Source organism: Agelaius tricolor, unplaced genomic scaffold (assembly GCF_023055355.1).
Source record: "Agelaius tricolor isolate 1412-34295 unplaced genomic scaffold, bAgeTri1.0.p SCAF_71, whole genome shotgun sequence".
NCBI lineage: Eukaryota > Metazoa > Chordata > Aves > Passeriformes > Icteridae > Agelaius > Agelaius tricolor.
In genome coordinates, this window is record NW_027269331.1 from 281,269 (window position 1) to 297,935 (window position 16,667).

At 60.8% G+C, this 16,667-nt stretch overlaps 4 protein-coding genes across 9 annotated transcripts in view; 1 reads left to right on the forward strand and 3 right to left on the reverse strand.

Moving 5' to 3' along the window:
• LOC139585286 (uncharacterized) overlaps positions 1 to 16,667 on the forward strand; it is a 445,268-nt gene that overhangs the window by 71,168 nt on the left and 357,433 nt on the right. The window lies entirely within an intron of this gene.
• P4HA3 (prolyl 4-hydroxylase subunit alpha 3) lies at positions 2,733 to 8,389 on the reverse strand. The gene is made up of 14 exons (XM_071417899.1): positions 8,351 to 8,389; positions 7,535 to 8,028; positions 6,989 to 7,131; positions 6,548 to 6,762; positions 5,930 to 6,079; positions 5,781 to 5,832; positions 5,434 to 5,591; positions 5,175 to 5,351; positions 4,617 to 4,681; positions 4,284 to 4,443; positions 3,800 to 3,862; positions 3,474 to 3,542; positions 3,173 to 3,269; positions 2,733 to 2,986 (listed from the first exon to the last, which is right to left on the reverse strand). The coding sequence occupies exons 1-14, from the start codon at positions 8,387 to 8,389 to the stop codon at positions 2,916 to 2,918; spliced, it is 1,953 nt and encodes a 650-aa protein (XP_071274000.1). The 3' UTR covers positions 2,733 to 2,915.
• Positions 8,531 to 11,666, reverse strand: NEU3 (neuraminidase 3). Of its 5 annotated transcripts, none has more exons than XM_071417872.1 (4): positions 11,429 to 11,666; positions 10,485 to 10,539; positions 10,153 to 10,395; positions 8,531 to 10,063 (listed from the first exon to the last, which is right to left on the reverse strand). In XM_071417872.1, the coding sequence occupies exons 2-4, from the start codon at positions 10,509 to 10,511 to the stop codon at positions 9,122 to 9,124; spliced, it is 1,212 nt and encodes a 403-aa protein (XP_071273973.1). In that variant the 5' UTR covers positions 10,512 to 10,539; positions 11,429 to 11,666; the 3' UTR covers positions 8,531 to 9,121. The 5 variants fall into 5 exon arrangements, with proteins under 5 accessions (XP_071273973.1, XP_071273976.1, XP_071273975.1 ...); XM_071417875.1 differs by having other exon boundaries at positions 10,153 to 10,392; positions 11,429 to 11,663; XM_071417874.1 differs by lacking the exon at positions 11,429 to 11,666 and adding an exon at positions 11,265 to 11,350 and having other exon boundaries at positions 10,153 to 10,392.
• SPCS2 (signal peptidase complex subunit 2) lies at positions 12,496 to 16,244 on the reverse strand. The gene is made up of 5 exons (XM_071417878.1): positions 16,111 to 16,244; positions 14,562 to 14,645; positions 14,139 to 14,299; positions 13,042 to 13,176; positions 12,496 to 12,754 (listed from the first exon to the last, which is right to left on the reverse strand). Exons 1-5 carry the CDS (start codon positions 16,147 to 16,149, stop codon positions 12,568 to 12,570), a joined length of 606 nt encoding a protein of 201 aa, XP_071273979.1. The 5' UTR covers positions 16,150 to 16,244; the 3' UTR covers positions 12,496 to 12,567.

A 16,667-nucleotide genomic window follows, 5' to 3' on the forward strand; every position in this document is an offset into this window, starting at 1 on the left:
GTCCAGCCAGAATTTTCCCCTCAGATTGTGACAGGGGTGATGCAGCAGTAGGTAAAATTGTTTTTTTTCCCTTTTTGGCCAGGGAAAGGCTTGGAGAACCTGAGGAAGGCCATTCCAGCCCTGCTTCCCACGTGTTTGTGATTGGCAAGCAGCACTGGGATGACTTGCAAAAGGCAGAGCTGGGCAACACAGGCCTTGGAGAATGCCCCCAGGAGGGTCTATTGGGTATTAGGGAGAAGTTTTTGTACAATTTAGGCCCTGGCACAGGGTGCCCAGAGCAGCTGTGGCTGCCCCTGGATCCCTGGCAGTGCCCAAGGCCAGGCTGGACAGGGCTGGGAGCAGCCTGGGACAGTGGGAGGTGCCCCTGCCATGGCAGGGGTGGCACTGGATGGGCTTTAAGGTTGTTCCCTACCCAAATTATTCTGATTCTGTGACTTTAGCACTGACATTTTTCCTCTTCTCCACTACTGCCTTTTCTTTTGGGGGCAGGAAGGCCTGAGAAAAGGGCTGTGTGGAGTGCTTGTCAACCAGCTGTTCACTGGTTTGAACTGGTAATCCACACTCTTGGAAATCCAGACCTGCATCTTTAGGCAAGGTCACAAACTTGAGTTGATGGCTTTTCACTTCCAAGAGCCCCTGTCCCTGGTGCATTGTCCCCGAGCCTGGTGCTCTGCTCACAGGCTGGAAGTGCCCTTTGTGTTGCCCAAAGCTGCATCCCTCATTTGTGCTGTCTGTCCGTCCGTCCCTCTGACAGTGCTGCCCCCTCGGTGTCCATGTGGCATCCAACACAGCGGGAATGGGACTGGCTGTTTGCTCCAAGTTTTGCTGTTTCCAGAAGGAAAATGTGTGTGAGTGTGTGTGTGGGTGTGTGTGTGTCAGTGTCAGTTCCCTGGAGGCCACACGCCGTGTCCCGTGTCAGCCTCATCCTGGTCTTGTCCTGTTCTCTGTCCATCTCCCTCGCCTACAAATAAAGCATTTGTGAAAATCCTGGATTGGGAATTCCTGCTTTCCCTTTAGCTGTGATGCTCGGGCTCCTTGGAGCAGCCTGTGGAGGAAGGGGGTTGATCCAGCTGTTCCTGCACCAGACCCAGCCACTGGGTTTTTCTGGTGACTCATGGAAGCCTCTTGTCATCCAAAATGCTTCCCCATCCCTTCCCTGCACCCCAGTGTGGGGGATTTAGCCACAGCTTTCACTTTTCCCCCTCCTTCCTGTGACCAATGACTCCCATATGTGCAGAAACATCTGGAAGTCATAAATGGGCTGGTGAGTAACCTGTGCTTTGTTCAGCCTTCTCTGCGTCCTGCGGTGCTTGTTCCTGACTGGAATTGGGAGAAGCTGCAAGTCTTGCAGGCTGTTTTACATTCCGGCCGGTTTAACAGCCCCAAAGGGCTGGTGGAGCCTCTGGCCTTGCCCAGATGCTCCCTGCAGCTCAGCCCTGTCCCTGTGTGCCCATGGAAGGGTTAATCCAGGCTGGATGAACACAGCCAGGAGCGATAAAAGCGCATTTCTGACCCCAAAGCAAGGAGAGCCTCGGGAGAGCTCTGCCTTCTGGTTCATCCCCCTCCCGATTTCTGTCCCTTCCCTTTGCCGGGCCAGGAGGTGATATGGGGATCTCCCTGGAGAGCTGGGTTTCCATGCCGGAGGGTTTGAATCTCACCCAAATGCCACCTGGATGAGCGGCTCGGTTTAGAGACAAGTTTAGGAGAAAAACCGCTCTGGAAGAGTGTTTCCTCTAAAGAAAGGGCTCAAACAATCCCTTTCTGCCAGTAGGCGGTTAACAGCAGTAGGTGAAAGCCCAATCATTTTTCCTCAGAGTGCCCACAAGGCACAGGAAAAAGAAAATTAATAAATGCTAGATATTGAATTGTCCGACCTTAACACCACTGACCCCCCCCCTCACTCCCGCTGGATATAAACAAAACCAAATGAAATGAAAGGAAACGAAACAAACAAAACGAAACAAAACAAAACAAAACAAACAAAAAACCCCCAACAAAACAGAACAAAATCCCAGAAAAGGGGGAAAAGCCCACAGGGGCCGCAACGTGGTGGGGAGGGAAGAAAATGGCGGCGGCTCCCGTCCCGGGGAAGAGGAACACAAAGGGGGCACCCAGCACCTCAGGCTAAACACAGGGAACCTGTGGATTTATGGCGGTGTCCCCTCGTCACTGCAGATGATGCCGCTGCATCTGGTGTCCTTCCTCCGGTTGGCTCGGCTGTGCCGAGTTTGGGGCCGGGCCGGGCCGGGGCGGCCCCTCCCGTCCCCGGCCGATGCTCCTCCCGCCGGCTCTGCGGTCCTGGGCCCAAACCGAACCGAGCCGCTCGGGGGAAAAATAAAAAAAAAAAACGGCCGAAGGATTGCTGGATTGCTCCCACAGTCTTCTAGGCCAGGGAAAGGGGGGAAAAAAAGCGAACCCAACCCTCTTGCCTAGGCTAAGAAAGCCCAGGCTCGCTCAGCGAGCTGAGGGAGGGAGCCTGGTCCGCTCGGCCCCGCGGAGCAGCGGGCAGGGAGGCACCGGGAAAGGCCGCGGAGAGCCACGGGCTCCCGGGGGCTGCAGGGGCATCGCTGGGCATGGAGCGAGGGCCAGGGAATGGGAAGCCTGGCGGGTTGATGGGCCTGGCTGGAAGGAGCTGCCTTCTCCCCGAGACTGGATTTAGGCATTCCAAAACAGATGGGAGCCTCCGGGATAGGGTTTGGCACCCCAGAACAGACTCCAGTTTATAAAAGACTTTATTTCCAACCAGTTTGGCTGTGGTTGAGCAAGCGCCCCTGCCGATCATGCGCTGCTCCGCTGCTGCCCCCTTCTCTCCCTCCCTCCCTCCCTCGCTCCGTCCTTGGGGAGATGCTGTGCGGGGGTGGCTTTGCCACCTGCAGATGTCACATCAGATGTCACATCTGTGGTCCCAGGGCAGCTCAGTCCTGAGGGTCAGCGCTGCACGGCCGCCGGAACTCCTGCCCGTACTCATGGATCCACTTATTGGCCACTGGAAGGGACAAGGACACGGACCCCTGTCTGCTCCCTTCCCTCGGCACCTTTCTCTGATCCTGTGCTGCTGTCGGGGAACTTTTCCCCTATCGTGCAGGATATTTGTGCATTCCCAGCCCCTCTTTCCTCCCTGTCGGTGGAGCTGTGCCTCCAGCCCCGGGTGAGCCCTGGTAGCATCTCTCACCCCACTTGTCCCCGGCCAGGACGGGGCAGCCGGCGTGGAGGGTGTCCCCATCACCATTCCCGTTCCTCCGCAGGTTCCACCAGAAAAGAGCCGCATTCTGCGGAGCAGAGACGGGTTTGGTACCCCAAAACAGAGCTGGGATCCCCAAGAGTGAATTTTGGCACCCCAAAACAGATTAGGGAGCCCGGGGCTGGGGTTTGGCATCAGGAGAGGCTTGACCACAACTCCCTGCAGGAGCTGGGATACAGAGGGCAGTGCCCTCTCCCTTCCCTGCTCCCAGCGGTTCCACACGAGCCCTCACCTTGACCACAGGCACGCTGAAGTTGGCATAGATGAAAGCAGTGGAGCCTCCAGCCTCCACTGCACTCAGCTGGAAAAGGAGCAAAAATAGGAGCCTTGGTCCCCCCTTCCCTGTGGTGCTCCTTTGCACAGGGAAACCGAGGCACAAAACCTCCCTTGGGCCCCAGCCCTGTTCCCCCAGTTTGGCACGGCACAAGCTCCTGCATACTCCACAGATGCTGGCACTTCCCACACATTCCAGTGTTTTAGGGCTGCCCTCACCCATCCCATCCCCCAAGGGCCAAGCCAGGCTCATCCCTCCAGGCCTGGAAACGAGGGGGGACTCACGTAGATCATGATTGTGGCGATCCTGTTGCCTGACTTCATTCTGTACAGGGGGCTCTTCGTGGACTGCTCCAGGAGGGGAGGTGGGCACGGTCAGTGCTGCCCTGACACAGCTCAGCCCAGAGGCCCCTCAGAGCTCTAAGCTGCCCCACACTGTTCCCCCCTAGAAAATCCCTCCTTCTCCCTTCTTTTCTCTCCCTCCTTCCCTCCCTCCCCAGTCACCCACCCAGGGATCATCATCCCAGGACCATCCATCCCACCCCTGCCAGGGGCCACACCAGGGTGCATCACTAGGAACATCTCAGGGAATAACCTTGGGATCACCATGGGGACACCCCCAGGGACGTTCGGGGTCTTCCCTTGGCCACCATCCCAGCAGCACCATCAGGAGCATCCCAGGGCCCATCCCCAGGAATATCCCAGGACCCATCCCAGGAGCCACCCTGGGCGTCACCCCCCAGTGTCCCCAGCCTGGCAGCTCCCTGACCGTGGCGTGGTCGAAGTGTGGCTCGTAGTGGCCTCCCAGGCCGTAGTTGACCACCTGCAGGTGCTCGGCGTAGGGCGGCCGCAGGTCCAGGCCGGTGAGGGCGGCCATGCGCCGCTCCAGCGCCCGCACCACGGGGTCGGCCGTGTCCTTCAGCCACGCGCTGCGGGACACCTCGCATCAGCCCCCAAATTCACCTGCAGCCGGGCCTCACCCCCAGGGCACTGCTGGAGGAGCCAGGCCTCCCAGCACGGCCCTGCTGCCACCCCAGAGGTGGCCACGGAGCCATGGGGGTCCCACAGAGTGGCTGGAGGACAAGGGAGGGGTGGCCGCTACCTCTTGCTTATCCGGTACTCGGCTTTCTGCTGCTTCTCCCCGGAGGCAACCACGGATCTCTGCAGCTGAGGGACACATGGGGGAGGCGTGTTGCCACGCGTGGGGACCCTCACACCAAGCAGGGGCCGTGGTGGGTTTGTGCCAGCTGGTTGTCCCACCCCAAGGGGTCTCACTGGGGTGAGGGGAGCAGTGGCAGCAGGTGGAGTCACCAAGTCAGGCCTGGTTGGGAAGTGGTTTAGGTGCATCTGTGGACCTGGTTTCTTCCAAAAAGTCTTTGGGGGACTCAAAAGACTCACATGGAACTGGGGTCATCATTCCCAGGGTCTCTTCTAATCCTAGAGTGGTTGGGGTTGGAAGGGCCCTTCCAAGATCATCCAGTTCCACGCCCTGCCATAGGCAGGGACACCTTCCACTAGATGAGGTTGCTCCAAGCCCCCTCCCATCTGAACTCCCTGGAGGAGGCTTTGGCCTTAAAACCCCTCCTATCTCTGCATTCACCCTGGATCATGATCAGCCTGCTGCAGGAAAGGGGCATCCCTGGGGACAGGGAGGGCTCACCCAGGGCCCTGCCAACCCCTTGATAGTCTCAGCCTCAGCATCGGTGATGAAATCGTGGTACAGAGCCACGTGGGGCTGGGTCCGGACCATCTCCTTCTTGGCAGGTTGCAGGAGCAGGAAGGGGCTGCCGTTGGTCTCGTAGGAGCAGCCGAGGTGCAGGAGCTGCTCTGGGGCTGCCTGGGGGGGAAGAGGACCAAGGAGGGCATGGGGAGGGGGACCCCAGAGGTGCTGGGGGACCCCGCAGCCCTGGCAGTCCCACCTGTGCCCTGGGGCGCTGGCACAGCTCCTCGTAGGCGTCACGGCTCTGCAGGCGGGTGCTGTTGGGGCGCTGCAGGGGCCTGGCACTTGCCCCCATCCCCGTCTCCAGCAGCTTCTTGTACTTGGCCACGTTCCTGGACACCCTTTGGTTTCTGGGATCTGCTGGGGAGGTGGTGTCACCCAGAGGGCTGCGCCCCCATCAACCCCCTTCCCTGGCATGGGTCCCTGGAGAATTACCCCAGATGGGGGCAAGAAGTGGGGTGAGGGAGGCTGCTGTCATGCAGAGGTGATGGGGACATCCCAAAATCTTTTCCCTCTTCCTGCTGCATCCAGGGCTGTCCCACATACCGTAGCGGAGAAACTCCCTGGAGAGGCTCAAGGCGTGAGAGATGTTTCCAGCCTGGGCGGGGGAGTGGAGACCCCATCAGCATCCATCCTCCCACCCACAGTTTGGCTCTGCTGGGCACTGGGCATGGGGAGGGGACTCATGGCTGTACCATGAAGTAGGAGAAGGCCAGATGGTCCAGAGCATCCTCCAGGCTGCTGCGGTCCTCCAGGTTCCAGCTGCCGTAGGAGAGGCGGAAGAGGCTGACAGCCTCCTCCAGCCATGCAATGGAGTGGTAATAGTCACCTGTGTCATAGGCCACCTGCAGGGCACCACATCACCTGCACCTGACAGCTGGGCCACCCCATCCCACCCCATCCCACCCCACCCCATCCCAAACCATCCCATCCCAACCCATCCCATCCTGTATCCCATCCCCTTCTGTCCCGTCCCATCCCATCCCATCCCATCCCATCCCATCCCATCCCATCCCATCCCATCCCAACCCGTCCCATCCCGTATCCCATCCCATCCTCTCCCATCCCATCCCATCCCATCCCATCCCATCCCATCCCATCCCATCCCATCTGTCACTTTCCTGTTGCCATCTCCATCCCCATCCTGTCCCATCCCTTCCTTTCCAGTTCCATCCCCACCTCAATCTCCATCCCTGTTTGCACCTGTGCTTCCATCCCACCCCATGTGAGGGAACCCCTGTGCCCGTCCCCGTGGAAGCAGTGCCCCAGCAGGCTGGGGAAGCTTTGTGGGGGCCTGTGGGGCTCTCCCTGACCTTTCCCACGTGGAAGCAGTCGTCGGCAGAGAGGGAGGCGCGCCGGCCGGGGCTGTAGAGGGGCGGCTGCCCGGCTCTCTGGAAGACGCCGCTGGCCAGGCCCTTGACGCTCAGGGCGTACACGTCCTGCAGCCTCATCAGCGCCCTGGCCGCCCCCTCCAGGTCCTCGGCTCCAGGCAGCTCCTGCTCCACCTCCCTGAGCCCAGCATGGAGTGCTGCAGGGTGGGACAGAGGTGGGGGAGAGCAGGGTAAATGAAATGATGAGGCGCAGTCGCCCTTATCAGCTCATTTCCCTGGGGACCCCACATCCTGCTCCTCCATCCATTCTGCTCCTCCAACAATTTTCTTGCTTCTCCACCCATTCCCCAGCCCCTCCATCTATTCCCTGGCCTCGGTGACAGGGGACACAAGGCCGGGCATCCTCCCCTGCTGGGTGGGTACCCTGGGTGTTCCTGGTGGCCTCGTCGCTGTAGATGACATTGGGCCAGTCCGAGTGGAGGCGCTTGATGAGGCTGAAGGCCAGCAAGGGGTTGTCCACCGAGGCCTCGGGGTCCTGGTGCAGTGCCTGGACCTTCTCATAGAACCTGCAAGGCAAACCCACGGGAGGGTACTTTGGTGCTGGCACCCCCTTTGCTGGGCAGCTTCGCCCCAGTGCCTGCTCTTTGGCCAAGCCAGAGCTGCGGGACTGTGTGACCCAGCCCAAAAACTGGGTCTGTGGGGATGGCCTTGGGGATGCTGCAACATGGCTGGGGGGCTGAGGGGCTGTCCCCCTCCTGAGGCACAGCTGGGGGAAGGGGGGCCTGAGCCATGTCCGGTCTCAGCTTCCCATCCTTCCACCACCCCCTGATTTAGGGCCACCCCCGAAAATTGGGAGCTTTGGGGAAGGTGGGGATGGGCTAACCTCTGCTCACAGCCAGGGAATCACGCACGCCTGGGGCGGGGATGCGTGGCTGGAGGGGCGCGGGTGCGGTCGGGGGGTGCCGGTACCTGCGGAGGAGGCGCAGGCGGGAGCTCTCGTCGCGCAGGTAGGAGCGGAGCCGGCGGAGCAGGCGGCGCTCGGCGCCCAGCGCTCCCCGCACGCTCAGCATCGCGGAGAAGGTCTCGGCCGGGGCGGGGGGCGGCAGCAGCGCCAGCAGCGCCCCCAGCACCCCCAGCGCCCCCAGTGCCCCCAGCGCCCCCAGGGCTCCGAGAACGCCCAGCACCTCCCGTGCGCCCCGAATCCCGAGCGCTCCAAGAACGCGCAGTGCCTCCGGTCCCAGCAACGCCACCAGCACCGCTCCCGGGATCCCCAGTGCCTCCAGCTCCCCTACTCCCGGCAGTGGCCCCAGCACCCCCAATGCCCCCGGTGCTCCAAGTACCCCCGACACCCCCAGGGCACCCGCACCCCCCGTGCCAGCCGTGCCCCGAGCCCCAGCGCCCGCATCCGGCCGCCGCCGCCGCCGCCGGGAGAAGCGGGGGGAAAAGGGGCGGAGAGGCCCCGCCTTTGGGGGGAAAAGGGGTGGGGGGGCCCCGGATCCGCCACGCTGGCTGCGGAGGGCGGTGTGGGGCTGCTCCCCGTCCTGCTTGTCCCTGTCCCCATTCCGATCCGGCCCTACCCTGCTTGTCCCCCTCTCGCCTGTCTCCGTCTTGCCCCGGCCTCATTCTGCCTGTCCCTGCCCTTTTCCCTGTTCTCCCCCGGCCCCGTCCTGCGCTGTCCTCAGCTTCATCCTGCCTGTCCGCTCCTGTCTGTTCCCATTTTGCCATCTGGCCCCATCCTGCCGGTCCCCATTCCATCTTGGCCCCATCCTGCCCGTCCCTGCCCACATCCTGCCTGTGCCCGTCTCGATCTGATCTTCTGCCCATCCTGTCTGCCCCCCTCCCGCCTCTCCGGGCACAGAACAGCACCAGGATGGAGTGGGAGGTGCCGTGCTTGGGGCCATCCTGCATCCTTCTGGGGAAGGGCCAGCCCCGTTGGGATTTTCCCTGTATGGACTGGATTTCACGTGTTTTGGGAGAATTTTATTTGACAGCAGCACGGGGATGTGAGGTCTCTGTCACTGTCGGGACGCTACAAGCTGTTCCCTGTGGAGCAGAATGAAACACTCCCCAACACTCCTCTCCCCTTGGCCCCAGTCAAGATTCGAGCGCTTTTGCCCAGGGGGCAGGGAGAAACTCAGCCTAAAGCAGTCAAGTGAAGAAAGCAGGATAAAAAATGGTAAAAACTGGGAATCCTCTGCCACCTGCAGGAACACAGGAACTGGGATATTTTACACTAAACCAAGTTTCCTGGGTACTTTTTCCTCAGGGAATCAGCTGCTCTTGCTGGCACCATCTGCTTTTCAGCTGCTACCAGGTGAAAAATGCTGATTTTTGGGGAAGCAGCGGAATTTCGTGTGCTGTGCTGGCATCCCCCTCGGCCAAGCCAGAGCAGATCCTCCCTCCACTGCCGCAGTGGACATCTGACGGGTGATTAAAAGGCATAATTAAATAAAAGGTACACGATGTGTACAGGATGCCATGTCCCGGTGAGGTCTCGGCACTGCCGCGCTCGCCGGAGCGCTCGGGAGCGGCCGCGCTGCCTGAACCGCGTCTATTTTAGGGAGCCTTGAGCTCCTGCTCGCCGGAGGGCTCCAGGGTGAAGAGGCAGAAGGAGATTTCCTCGCAGGCGCTGCTGGCTCCGCACTCGAACAAGCACCCGAAGAGGCCTCCGGGGCAGACGGCCAGGTCGGAGTAGCCGGCCGGCCCGGCGTGCAGCACCCAGGGCCGCCGCCAGCCCGCCCCGTCCAGCGGCGAGGGGTTCACGTAGAGGCCCAGGTCGCGGCGGCGGTGCCGGTCGGTGGGGTGCGAGTAGAGCAGCCAGGAGGGCGCCGCGGCGGCGGAGCGGGCGAAGCTGACCACGCTGCCCTGGCAGCCCCGCGGCGGCTCGCCCAGGGCCGCGCACGGCGCCGGCCGCTGGAAGCGCAGCCCGCGGTCCGTGCTGAGCGCCACGGCCCGGCAGCCCCGCGGCGCCCGGGCGCTGCAGTAGAGCACGGGCGGCCCGGGGCCGCGGATCTCCGCCACCTGGCACTCGCCCGTCCGCTCGCCGCCCAGCAGCGCGCCCTTGTGCCAGCGGCGCCCGCCGTCGTCGCTGTAGAAGACGAGCGAGTGCTGGCGGGTGAAGCAGGGCAGCCGCAGGGCCCCGCACAGGCAGCCGTGCACGTAGTAGGCGTAGGCGGGCACCACCAGGCGCCCCGAGTCCAGCTGCACGCCGTGGCCCGGCCCCACGGCGAAGGTGGCCCAGCGGGACAGGTCGGCGCCGATGGCCTCGTCCGTCACGTCCCGCAGCGCGCCCCAGCCGCGGCCGCCGTCGGCGCTGGTGGCGAAGCAGAGGCGGGCGGCGCTGCAGCCGCTCCAGATCTGGCACCGCTCCGTCTTCCCCTGCTCCACGCAGATGCAGAAGAGGAAGACGGTGCCGCTCCTGGCGTCGTAGAGGGGACAGGGGCTCATGGTGCGGTGGCCGGGCAGCGCCAGCGCCGACAGCTCCTCCGTGGGACCCCACTGCCGGCAGGAAGGAAAAGGGGGCTCAGCCGCGGGAGTCCCCCTGCGTCGCGCCCACCTCGTGTTCCTGCAGCCCGCGGGCGTTTTACCTTGACCGAGGAGCCGTGCCGGCGGCCCCGCCGCAGCACCAGGTATTTGGCATCCTCGTCCCGGGCCGAGGAGCGCTTCTCGGCAAAGGCCAGGAAGGAATCATCCGGGGGCACGTAGAGTAGAGCCGGGATGCGGTAGGTGACCCCACCTGCCTGTCGGAACAGCGTCTCCGGAGGGAAAATGTGCGGGGATCCCGGTGGTGATGGCAGCGGTGGGGGGCTCTCCCCGCCATCCCCCTGCTGCTGGAAGGGTGGGAAAGTGAGATGTAAAGGGTTAAATCCCGGCAAAGGAGGGGGTGGCCCGTAAGGGAGGGATAGGGATGAATGCTCACCTTGAGGCAGGTGGTGGCCTGGGACATGGTGCCGCCCTGAGGTTCCCCCTGGGACCTGAGCAGGGTGGGAGAGTGGGGTGAGAGCAGAGCCCCTCGGTGGGGTCACAGCCGCCCTCCTGCCCGTCTGTGCCGCTCCCCCGTACCGCACAGGCTCCCCTGCTTCACCCACGGTGCCACCTCCCGCTGCTCCCGAGGGCTGAGCACCTCCTGCCCCGCACCGAGCTCCCAGCGCCTGAAGCTCCCCAAGAGGCACTGGCCCGGAGTCCCTGTGCCCGTGCATCCCTCCATTCCCCCGCAGCCCTCCCGCCTGGATCCCACCGGCACCCCCCATGTCCCTGCGCTGCACCATGCCCCGACCCCGCAGTGACAAATCCCCACTCCGTGCATCCCCTGCACCATGTTCTGACCCCCCAGTGACAAATCCCCCCTCCGTGCATCCCCTGCACCATGCCCTGACCCCCAGTGACAAATCCCCCCTCCGTGCATCCCCCTGCACATGCCCTGACCCCCAGTGACAAATCCCCCCGCCGTGCATCCCCCTGCATCATGTCTTGAGCCCCGTTGGGCCCCGATCGCCCCCCGTCCACCTGCAGTACCCAGATTCTCGCCGTGTACCCCCCGACACCCCCAAGCCGGCTCCCCTACACCCCGGTGACCCCAGTGCCAGTCCCAGTCCCAGTGTCCCTGCACCCCCCTGCAGCTCGCAAGCACCGAGCCCCCATCCCCTCGGTGCCCGGCCCCGCGCTCCTGCATCCCCCGCATCCCCGCATCCCCGCAGACCCCGCTCCTCCCGCCGCCGCCGCCGCGCCGGGGCCGCCCCGCTCCGCCTCTTCCTGCGGCTCCCGGGGCCGGGGGGCCGGGTCAGGCGCTCGGCGGGCCGAGGAGGCGGGCGGGGATCCCGGGAGCTGCCGGAACCTGGCGCCGGCGGGCAGCAGGGGCAGTACCTGCGCAGCTGTGAGCAGGTGATGCGCTCCTGGCTCCTGGAATGGGCAGGTGGAATGGCGGGATAGCAGGAGGAGATTGATGGTGGAGCCGCTGCCGAGGAGTCCCGACGCTCTCCCCGGAGCAGGCGGGAGGGAGCAGGAGAGGGATGGAGCCAGGATCCTGCTCGCGATGCCAGGAGAGTCCCCTGCCCCTTGTGGGACAGGCGTGGCCAGGGAGGGCCGGAAAACCAGGAAGGTCCGTCTGGGGGCTCCTTGGGGTGAGGCAGCCAGGCCCAACCAGCTCTGCAAGGTAAAAGGAGGAGCTACCCTCATCCTGTGGCACCTGGGGACGAGGTTCGGCTGACAAGACCGGTGGTGCCACGGGAATGCCAGGATTCTTCCAGCCCTGAGGATTTTGTGAACTGGGATTCCCTCCCCAGGCGTGAAACACCCCAGAGACGCTCCAGGACACGTTTGATGTCTGTTCTTCCCTTTTATTGAAAAAACAACCCAAAAAAATCTCTCTTTTAAAAAATGCCAGTTTATAGAAGGGACGCGTGGAACGGGAGACGCCAGAAGGGAACTGCGGGACAGACAGACAGACAGAGCTTGGAAAATCTTCTATACTTTCTGAGAAGCTTCGTGGCTGAGCACACAGAAGTAGCATATTTGATTCTTCCCCCCCCCCCCCCAACACATAAAAGGTTTTTATATAAAACAATCTTCTACCCCCATTTAGATAAATACAAAAATAAAGCAAACTGGTTTGCGAGGGGATGGTTGTTTCACAGAAGGGTTTTGTCCTGAACTCCTACCAGAAATGGAAAGGTGGGATTGGAAAAGGCCCCTGGACACAGAGTCATGTGATAAAGCACTGCCAGGTAAAGCAGGGACGCTGGGGCAGCATTGGTGATGTCTTTCCCCTCCTGAGGGCCCCCAAAATCCAATTTTGGAGTCCACCTCAGAGCCTGGAAGGCAGGCACAGAGACCAAGCTTAGCCGTGAGCTGCAACAAATCTTGGGTCCAGTATTAAAATTCCTGCTTATCCAAAATGGAATAGGACTTCAGGACAAAAACAGAGGCCATGATTTACTTTCTTTGCCATTTGACTTTATTGGTGTTACTTTAGCAGGCTGCTGGGAGGCGGCTGGGCTCTGAAATCATTTTGTTTTCCTCTCCAGGGCCAGGCTGTCGTGCAGCTTGGACACCTCTGGCTCGTAGGCCTCCATGACTAACGTCCCGTTGTTATCAAAGAACTTGGCAATGGACTTGGTGAACTCGGCTTCCCTCTGCTGCTTGGTTTTCCCGCTGATGAACGTCAGCTTCAGGGTGTACTTGTCATCAAACCTGTGGGAGGGCAGACACACCTCAGGGCAGGGTCCCAGGGGGACAGGAACCCTCAGGGCAGGGTCCCAGGGGGACAGAAACCCCCTCCTGTCTGGGGGGAAATCCCTCCTGGGCACTGACCATTAACACAATTCAAGGCCTTTACACCCCACATTAAAAGAAATGAGCACCGGTGGCAGAAAGCCACTCGGGGCTGCTCCCATTCCTGGGCCAGGCCATGGATTTGGTGGAGCAGGATGGGTTCTGAGGAACAGGCAGGGCAGGGGTGCCCTGGAGCAGGCAGGTACCGTTTGAGGCTGGAGGAGAGCTGCCAGACGTCGTCGGGATCCATCCCCGCCGGGTCCTTCCTGTGGGCCACCAGGAAAATGCTCTTCTCCTTGTATGAGGTATAGATGGTCAGGATGCCCATCATCACAAAATAGGTGCGGGGAAGTTAAGGAAGTCAGGAAGGTGCGGGGAGAAGCAGAAACGAGGCAGAGGAGTCGCTTGGATCCCCTCAGACACCGTGGTTGAAGCACCTCTCGTGACGTCTGGATTGCAAACAGGGTGTTTTGGCTGACGCTTCATCAGCGTGAGAAATTAACTAATAAATTTAAACTTCAGTAATTTATTATTCACTCCCTGGAAGTGCCCAAGGCCAGGCTGGATGGGGCTTGGAGCAACCTGGTTTAGTGGCAGTGTCCCTGCCCATGGCAGGGGGTGGGAATGGATGGTCCCTTCCCACCCAAACCAGTCTGGGATTCTCTGGCATTTGCTGGGAAAACTAGAGACTGAACAAGCCACAGGAGGAGTTGCTGGGCATTCCCCCTAAGCACAGACTGAGAAATTCCTCTTTCCCATTTCTGGAATGAAGTAATTTTCAAGTGCTGTGAGACAAGTCGCCCATTTGTTCTGAAAGCCACCCAGAACAGCCAGGAACAGGGAAATTCCTTAGGATCACAGAATTGCTTAGGTTGGAAAATGTCTCTGAGACCATAGAGTCCAACCATTCCCCCAGTCCAGGCCACCACTACTCCTTGGCATTGCTGAGCCTCATGCAGTGAGCTGTGGAGTGGATCCAGCCTGTGCAGATCCCTCTGCACAGAGCTGCTGGCAGAGGGATCTGTGGAATTTCCTCTTTCCCCTCTCAGTGTCTGACCTGTGGTATTAGGGAAAAGCAAACGTGTCTGGAACCAGACAGTGGATGGAATAAAAAAACCCAGGAAGTCCCTCAGACCACCCGAATTTAGGGGCATTACAGCCAGACAGGCAGGAACTTTCCCATCACATGAAAACTGTCTGATTATCAGCTGATCTGCACATGGCAGGAAACGCAATTCCCTGAAAATGGGAACATGCAGAAAACATGGGGAGTCAAACCCCCAGCAGGCTCTGTGAAGGATATGAGACAACACAAAAGGCCAGGACGGGTTTGGATTCGGGAAAAGGGTGCAGGTAATCCCAAATGAGAGCCACGATGGCAAAGAGGCAGGAGATGGTGCAGATGAGGAGGCGCCCGTCGATCAGGCGGAAGTTCTCCACGTACTTGTACTTCTCCAGCAGCACCTGTGGGACAAACAGCCAGCTGAGCCTCTCAGGAATGTGCCACGCTGCTTTTGGGAAGGGGGCAACGCCAGGGGGGCACAGGAAACTGAGCAGGAGGGTTGTGGGGAGTTAATGCCTGCATCAGGCCCCACAGGCACGTGGGAATCACAGGATATGCCACCACAGACCCGGCACGGCTGTGGGCACAACCCACCCCAAAAAGCAGGGAAGGAAACCAGAGGGATTCCCAGGAGGGGCAGCTCAGCAGAGACACAGAGCTCACCTTTTTGGCAGAGTCATCCAAGGAGTTTTTCACAGCTGAACCATCCCACTTGTCGATTTTCACTGGCTTGTCATCAATCTTCCACTGCAAAGGAAAGGCTGGAGTGAGGGCAATCCCATCCCAACCTGTTCCTGCCCTGAGCAGCAGGACAGGGGGCAGAGCAGAAGGCAAAGCTGCTTGGGAAAGCCTGGCTGGACAGAGGGGATCTGCCCCCAAAATCTGCCTGGGCAGCTCCTGGTGGGCTCCAGCCCACACACCTCGTCTCAGGCTGGATGTGGCTCTGGCAGCAGGTTTGGTTTTGCTTCCTCATTTGCTGCTCCTGCTGCTATCCCCAGGAAGGGACAGCTGGGCTGGATTCCTGCCTCTGGATGTGCTCCTGCTGTCCAGCCACACTGCTCCACATGCACTCTCGGGGGATGAGGAAAATTCTGAGAACCCCCAACTACCTTGGTACAAGGGGGGAATTAAAAGGCACTAACAGGAAATTTCAGTTAAAGCCATTCTCTGGAATAAAAGCAAAGGACTCTGTCACTCTGCACATTCACATCTTCTGCAGGAATGGGTCCCTCCCCAGCTTTTCCAAGGGCCCACCTTCCCCTGAACTGCATTACTGCCTGGTGACACATCAGTCTGAGCCCTGAGTATCCTAAATCATCCCTTATTCCAAATGGGCCAGTGACTGGAGCTGGAATCTCAGCTGCCAGCAGAGCAACCCTCAGTTTCACTCCTGTCATTTTCCTGCTCTGGAAGCTCCCAGGCCGGATGGATGAACTACCAACCCAAAGAGCTCCTTTCCCTCCTCTGGAAGGAGCAAAACCACTTTAAAATACGATGCAAAACTTGATCTGCTTCCGCTGCAGCTGCAGAGGGAAAAGCCCAGCTATCCCCCAGGCCTGGCACGTGGGAATTCTGAGGCACACAGTGAATGTCACTGCATGTCCGGTTTTATGAGGCACAAAAGGATCTAAAAACCACAGAGAACTGGGACAGAGCTCTCACACTGGTGTATGGTACCAAGCATTTCAGGTGGCTGCTCCTGAAGCATTTCCTTCCAGGGTTAATTAGCACACAAATTAACTGGAAGCCACAGCCTTTGCCCTAAGAGAACAGGGTCGAGTTCTTTCCGCTATTTATTTTTGCTTTTACGAGCGTCTACAGCATGGAGGGGGATGACCAGGGCTGAAGGGAGGAGGCGGAGGGAGGATTCTCAGGGATGAGGATGCTCAGGGATGAGTGGGGATGCTCAGGGATGAGTGGGGATGCTCAGGGATGAGTAGGGATGCTCATAGATGAGTGGGGATGCTCAGGATGTGGATGCCCAGGGATAAGGATGCCCAAGGCTGAGGGGGGATGCTCAGGGATGGGGATGCTCAGGGCTGAGGGGGGATGCTCAGGGATGAGGATGCCCAGGGCTGAGGGAGCGATACCCTAGAGTGAAGGTGGAAGCCCGGGGCGGGCGGGGGAGGGCGCGGGGCTGTGGGGGCGCCGCCCGGGGCCCCGGCCGGGGCGGGGGCCGCTCGGGGCGGCCGAGGAGCCCCGCCCGCCGTACCTTGTCCAGGAGCCCGTTCCGGCCGCTCTTGGCCGCCATCTTCTCGCCGCCTCCGCCCCCGCCCCGCCCGCGACACCTGGGCGCTCCTGATTGGCCGCGCGGCCGGAAGTCCGGACCCCTCGCGCCGCGCGGGACGCTGGGAAATGCAGTCCGTCCGCCCGCCACGCCCATGGCCTGCAGGAGGGGCTCCCATCATGGAATCGCAGGATTTGGGTTGGGAATGACCTTAAAACCCATCCAGTCGAACCTTCCAATGGATCAAGCTGCTCCAAGCCCCGTCCGACCCCAAAAAGGCTGTCCAGCCCTGGCACAGCTGCCCAGTGTGGGCAGTGGTGGAGTCCCCACACATGGAGGGATTTAAAGCCCTGTGGATGTGGCACTGGGGACATGAGTTAGCAGTGGCCTTGCAGCGCTGGGGGACTCGGTGACCTTGGAGGCCTTTTCCAGCCCTAACTATTCCATGGATCTATGATCTCCAACAGGATACAGCAGCCCTGCTGTGTGGCTGAGCCACGAGAGGAGGATGCTGTTTATTCCTCCTTCATTAGACCTTTCAT

Bases quoted from the DNA above. Each gene is read 5' to 3' on its own strand.
- SPCS2 (XM_071417878.1), bottom strand. From the start codon at position 16,149: ATGGCGGCCAAGAGCGGCCGGAACGGGCTCCTGGACAAG. The intron at 13,177-14,138 runs ATATCCTTCACA...ACTTCCCCGCAC, and splicing joins CTGGCCTTTTGTGTTGTCTC to CTATTTTGTGATGATGGGCA. The intron at 12,755-13,041 runs GTACCTGCCTGC...GCCCTCCCACAG, and splicing joins CTCTCCTCCAGCCTCAAACG to GTTTGATGACAAGTACACCC.
- P4HA3 (XM_071417899.1), bottom strand. From the start codon at position 8,389: ATGGGCAGAAGATCAGATCGAGACGGGCACAGGCAGGAT. The intron at 8,029-8,350 runs GTGGGCAGGGAC...TTCCCCCCAAAG, and splicing joins GAGACGGGCACAGGCAGGAT to GCGGGGCCTCTCCGCCCCTT. The intron at 7,132-7,534 runs GTACCGGCACCC...TTTGCCTTGCAG, and splicing joins CGCCTGCGCCTCCTCCGCAG to GTTCTATGAGAAGGTCCAGG.
- NEU3 (XM_071417872.1), bottom strand. From the start codon at position 10,511: ATGTCCCAGGCCACCACCTGCCTCAAG. The intron at 10,396-10,484 runs GTGAGCATTCAT...CCACCCTTCCAG, and splicing joins AGGCCACCACCTGCCTCAAG to CAGCAGGGGGATGGCGGGGA. The intron at 10,064-10,152 runs GTAAAACGCCCG...TCCTGCCGGCAG, and splicing joins GGCACGGCTCCTCGGTCAAG to TGGGGTCCCACGGAGGAGCT.